Source organism: Pongo abelii, chromosome 21 (assembly GCF_028885655.2).
Source record: "Pongo abelii isolate AG06213 chromosome 21, NHGRI_mPonAbe1-v2.0_pri, whole genome shotgun sequence".
NCBI classification, from domain to species: domain Eukaryota; kingdom Metazoa; phylum Chordata; class Mammalia; order Primates; family Hominidae; genus Pongo; species Pongo abelii.
The window spans coordinates 11,414,761-11,420,654 of record NC_072006.2 but is presented as its reverse complement, the minus strand read 5'-3'; the positions used below and the strand labels follow the sequence as shown (position 1 = coordinate 11,420,654).

At 37.1% G+C, this 5,894-nt stretch overlaps 1 protein-coding gene across 1 annotated transcript; it reads right to left on the bottom strand.

Annotated features, from left to right (window-relative positions):
- Positions 1-395: 395 nt before the first annotated feature.
- On the bottom strand, positions 396-4,237 carry OTOR (otoraplin). Its single transcript, XM_002834539.4, has 4 exons — positions 4,079-4,237; positions 3,589-3,728; positions 2,577-2,684; positions 396-1,484 (listed from the first exon to the last, which is right to left on the bottom strand). Exons 1-4 carry the CDS (start codon positions 4,191-4,193, stop codon positions 1,461-1,463), a joined length of 387 nt encoding a protein of 128 aa, XP_002834585.1. The 5' UTR covers positions 4,194-4,237; the 3' UTR covers positions 396-1,460.
- Between the last annotated feature and the right edge of the window lie 1,657 nt (positions 4,238-5,894).

Sequence of the window (5,894 nt, the reverse complement as noted above, 5' to 3'; positions counted from 1 at the left end):
CAGATAGAAGCAGAAGTAGGATAAATACCTCTTAGTCTAAAATTGTGTCGAGAGCCCTCGATGCTACTTGAAACCTCTTTGGAATAAAGTAAAATAGAAAAACAAATAAACATTGGTATTTTGTTTTATTGTGTTTTGCATTTTGGTACCACTTTACTTGACTGACCTACATAAGAATTTGGTAAAAAGATATTCACTCAAAAATCACAGTTGACAGAGCTAAAAAATGACCCTGGGCCAAGTCTGTGGCTTACCCTAAATGCCCTCTTCTGCTCTCTTCTTCATGCTTAGGGGATGTCCAGATGACAGAGAACTGAAAAACAAGCTTCATTCCCAACTCCCCCACACTTTTATTCTCTAAGGTGAAAAATGTTTAAGAAAAAACTCAGAAATTGTGACATTAAGTAGAGTACAGCCATTTTAATTATACGCAAACAAAGAAAAACTCATGACTACATCAAAAGAATTATATTAATAACACAAAATCAAAGCATATTTGCAGTTAAATATAGAAAAACTTGTGGGCCCATCAGGACCACAAAACCCGCATCCTCCTCAGATTTCTTGATATATCACACTTGACTAGAGGAATTTGCACAGGAAGAGGAAATTCAAAGTTGAAATAGAAGTAGAGAAAATAACCTACAGACTTTTTTTTTTTTTTTTTTTTTTTGCTGGGTCTTTTGATGACTTGAAGCTTGAATAATATCCTGCAAGGATACATATTAAGGGAAAACTATTGCATTAAAAATATTTCTGTAAACTACCTTCCCCTATTAAATATACACATACTTCTTTAAAATTGGGGGAGAAGTAAATTGATCATTTAGAAGGCAAGTTATTCAACTGAAATCATTTTTGAGATTATTCTAAATGACAAATTAGAGACATCATCCAAACATCTATGGGTCCAAAAACTCTTCTTCCCCCAACAGCTTTACCTCCAAAAGGCATCAAATATTAAAGGTAACAAAAATACTAGAATACTCTTTGATAATACAGCCCTTTTATTAATAATTCAATTGGCCAGAGAGACAAATGAGTAGAAAACATCATGTCTAAAGGGAAGACCTATGACCCACCTATTTTATATATGAGAAATAAAAGAGCTGGGAAGAATCACTACTTAGAAATAACTACACATACGTGATCTGTTATATGCATCGCCCTGTAAGAGGAGATTCTCTAGGTTGGAAAAATAATTTTCTGGTCTCGATTTACCCATTTGAGCTCAACATTTCCCCGCTCTAGCTCGTGGGAAAACCAGGCCAGCAGGAAACAAGATTTGAGTTGAAAATCCTCTTTTATCTGCCACCTCCAACCCCTAAGCCCTCGCTCTTCTGTAAGGTAAAAAATTCTTAAAACATCAGTCCGAAATTACAGACATGCATTTTTTGGTCACTTTTGCTCTTTTCTTTATTTTTGGTGTTTTCTTTCTATTTGCAGTTTTAACTAATTTATTACTCGCAGAAGAAGTCAATATCCTGGAAAAAAACAAAAACAAAAAAAGATTGAACTAAATAGGCTAGGCTAAAAAACAGATGTCGATTCTGTATTTAAAATCATATCTAATCAGAGAAATTTGGATTTAAAGTAAGTAAAGGTTGACCCCCCAAAAATATGAAATATTTACCACTTTAAGTCAAAAACTACTTACAATGAAGGTCCTCAAATGAACCTTTAATTTACAGTTACCTGACAGATTTCAGCTTAATGCTAAGAAGTGATGACAAGTGAGTCCCATTTGTGTAGGATGAGCAGTGTTTGAAGCACAGCAATTAGCTCCAGAAGAATCACTTCAAAACAAGTACCTTGCAAAGTAGCTCAGAAAGCATATTTTATTTCTGTCCTGAGTTTACAGGACCCCAGGGCATTAGGAAGAGTATGACTTTATTTCATACATAAATAGAATCTATTTACCACAAAAATAAGACATTCAAAGATTGCTCTAGAATATTTCGATTTGATCAAAAACATGTGATAATTTTTTTCAGCCTATGTTTATTGAAAACCATCTGTAAGAGTCAGTTAGTACTGACTTTGGTTTCTTTATTTGTTACATAGACTGATTTGCAAGGTAACTTGCATCTAAAACAAAACAGGTACTGTATTGTATACTTGAAATTTGCTAAGAGGGCAGATCTTAATGTTTTCACACACACACACACACACACACACACACACAAAGGTAACTGTGTGAGGTGATGTATGTGCTAACTAGCTTGAATGTGATGATCATTTCACAATGTATATCAAAACATAATGTGTGCATTAAATGTATGCAATTTTTATTTGTCAATTATAACCCAATAAAGCTGAAAAAATATGGAAAAAAATGAGAGAAAAATAGTAAACTGAAATAAAACAAAAGGGGGTGGTATAGAGAAAGTTTACTCATCTTTCGATGTTGACAGTAGTTACAAATGGTCCCCCAAACCTCATTATCTCAGAAAAGTCGCCACTGAAAGTTGGAGGCTTTGTCCTATACAACTTGTAAGTTGCATTATGCATTTTTAACACCAGCCTACATTGCCCCAAGATCTGAGTCCTTGTCTAGTCACTTTTGAGATGCTTACCGTGGTGGGAACTTCCTTGGTAGCTTCCTGGTACACACGCTGCTCCTTGACCAAGTTGCTGGGGAAATAACCCACAACTCCCATCTCATCCTGGCCATCACCATAAACCTAAGTGCCCAGAAGAATAGTGATCAGGAAAAAGCTGATGCTGAGTGTCTTCTGAGAAACTCGCAGGCGTCCTCTTTGCTGATGGTGAGAATCATAGCTGCCAATACCTCCCTTTCACTCTGGGGTCCAGGGGGCTCTGCGGCAAATCGGAAGTTTACTTGGAGCACTAAGTTAACCCACAGGAATTGTGCATCTACTGTTTAGTGGCCCAGTCTTATTTCACTACTTTAGCATGACTTTATTTTATGCAGTCTTGTGAGTTGCCTGAAATCTTTTTTGAACCCATAAATAAATATATAAAGACAGTACTTTTTTTAAAGTACTGTAGACGCTTATTTTAAATGATGCACATTTCTCAGTTTTCAACAATTCAAATGAACAGACTTAAATGGCTTTAAATTTAATCCTTCATTAATTCAGAACTCACCTTTAGGGTTGCCGATGAGGACAGAAAATCATCCCTGCTTCATCCCTCCCCAGGGACCACCCCTGTATATTTTAACTGAAGAACGCTGATTCTTTCGAATTAATTAGGGTGCAAAGTTTCCTAAAAGAATATTAATACTTAGACTTACTGCCAACACACATGCCTTCTATCTGCTTGGCAAATCTTCTCAGACATTTTCGGATAACATTCAAATTCTTTGGGATGTTTAGGCCCCCATGTATTTGACTCTTTTTTTGCCAAAATATCACATTAACCTACATTTGGTTTTGTTATGAAATTGATCTTTCTTTCTTTAAAATGCAATAGCAAATATACCTGAATTTTTGCATTTCCATCTACAATCGCTACATGGTTCTTAACAACTAGTATTAAGCATTAAAATAGGTTGAAGGTAGGTAATCAAGGAAAAGTTAAGAGCAATATGTGTCAATAGGTGTTTAAATTATCTCATCTTACACTGCCAGCCCAAAATTCTCCAGCTCCATTTTCTTTTACCAGCTTTGAGTACACATAGATCTGCTGCCCTTTTTTAACGTTAATGAATCTACAGTCCGGGGCATTATAATCTTCTTGAGCTCTAGCCAGAGAAATAGTATCTGGAAGAAAAAAAATTTAAATGATTACATTTTAGGCTCCTGAATTTTATAACAGTAAAAGGCAATGTATATTAGAAAAACTAGAAAATCAGAGTGACTGATAATTCCCAGTTTACAGCTGGTGTCTATCCAAGAGAAAGAAGATAGCCAAGATATTAAAGCTGCAACAAAACTCAGCCAAGTGAATTCTCCGTAGTAAGACACCAAACACGCAGACCAGAAGAAACAAAGCTGGTAACATACACATTGGAGAAGATTCACTTCAAAGTACAATTCGATTTTATGCTATTAGTGGATATATTTTCAATTATGTAATAGAAAGATAATGAAAAGCACAAAAACGTCCTTACAGACACACTCATCATCTGCACAGAGCTTCTTGGAAGCTAGACGGTCCATAAATATTCCATGCACAGCACATACAGCCACAAGACCCGGGAGGAAAAGTAACAATATTCTTGCCATCTTCCTTTTTTCTGTTTTAACTTGAACTCTGACTGGAAGCAGGGACTGACTTCAGTGGTTCCTGCCTTTTATGTGAAAGCCAGACCTCTGGGTAAATACCCTGGCCAATTAGAAGGGCCTCCCATCCCTCTGTTTTCATAACAGGCTACTCGGCTTCAGGGGCTATTTAGCGTCTGATTTTCCAAACAGAGTCAAACTCTGTGTCTTTCTACACACAGATAATATCCAAAATGGTCCACTATTGTTAAAGCCGCTTTAGCAGTGGTCTATTGTATCAATCAGTAGGGCTTTGTTGAGAGGACTATGAGAATTTCAAACTATTTTTAGTTTTAATTCACCCCTAATTTTCTTTCAGCTTATGAGCAAAGACATACTAGCTGTAGGAATTTATTGAAAATGTGAGATCTATAGCACAAATAATTGGATTTAAACAAATTCAATTAATAAATCTGGATTTACATAATAGATAAATGAAGCATTCTTATGTTTACAAATCTTTCATGATAGGATTCTTAGAAGGCATGTCTATCCCAGGCCAGAGATGAATTCCAACATACTAGTTGATGCCACATTTAGACCCTACCAGTGGGGAAAGAGATGGGTGGGTTGGGAAAAATAGGTCAATCTTTCCCCTACCTCTTCTCTCTAAGACTTTTGCAATTCAGTCTCAAATGCTCAAGGGTGGCAGATCAAAGAGAAGAGAGTGAAGTTACAAGTTTATGTTACCCGGAACTTCCTGCTTCTGAGCATGTTTCCCATGGCGAGAGAAGCACTCCTAGAGGCACCAAAGTGGAACCGCCAGTCCCTAGCTCCATCTATTCAGCAAATATTTACTGAGCACTTACTGTGCCAGGTATTGTTCTGGGCACTAAAGATATAGCAGTAAATTAAAAAAAAAAAAAGATTTTGGCCCCAAGTGTTGCTTTCTATTAGAAGAGACGGACAGTAAGTTACTGCTTTTTATAGGGTGTTTGAGGCTGGCATCTCTCCCATAATTTGGCCCTTCCCCTGTTCTTATCCATTGCTTCTAGAATAGAGATCCCTGTCAGGATGCGCTCTCCACCTTGGTTGATGATGTCACTTCAGAGCAGTGCCTTCTCCCCCAACCCCAAAGTTGTAACGTCATAAAATTAGGGACAAGAATTTAACTTACTAAATAGTTTTGTGCAAAACAATTTTCCAAGGGATAAATCGGTAAAGCAAAATATAATAAAAAGATTTTTTTGGGGGTGTATATGTGTGTGTGATAGAGTTATATTGCTTCGAGTGCATCTGTGTGTGTATGTAAAAGAGTTTTGGTGTGGATATGTGTGGCTGTGTGTGTATGTGTGTGTGACTTTCAGGGGAGGATCTTTTATATAGCTGGTCCTGATTGGAAAGTTTGTTTTATTCAATACCTTCATTATAGACAAGGAAACTGAGGCACAGCAAATGCCAGAGTGGTCTTTTTGTTTTTTGTTGCTTTTTTTTTTTTTTTTTTGAGATAGAGTATTGCTCTGTCACCCAGGATGGAGTGCACTGGTGCAATCTCGGCTCACTGCACCCTCCGCCTCCAGGGTTCAAGCAATTCTGCTGCCTCAGCCTCCCGAGTAGCTGGGATGGCAGGTGTGCACCACCATGCCCAGCTAATTTTTGTATTTTTAGTAGAGACAGGGTTTCACCATATTGGCCAGCCTGGTCTCAAACTCCTGACCTCAAGTG

Coding starts and splice junctions, on each gene's coding strand:
- OTOR (XM_002834539.4), bottom strand. CDS start 4,193: ATGGCAAGAATATTGTTACTTTTCCTCCCGGGTCTTGTGGCTGTATGT. Junction 2,685..3,588: donor GAGAATTTTGGGCTGGCAGT/GTAAGATGAGAT, acceptor CTGGGCACTTAG/GTTTATGGTGATGGCCAGGA. Junction 1,485..2,576: donor CCAAGGAAGTTCCCACCACG/GTAAGCATCTCA, acceptor GTTTTTTTCCAG/GATATTGACTTCTTCTGCGA.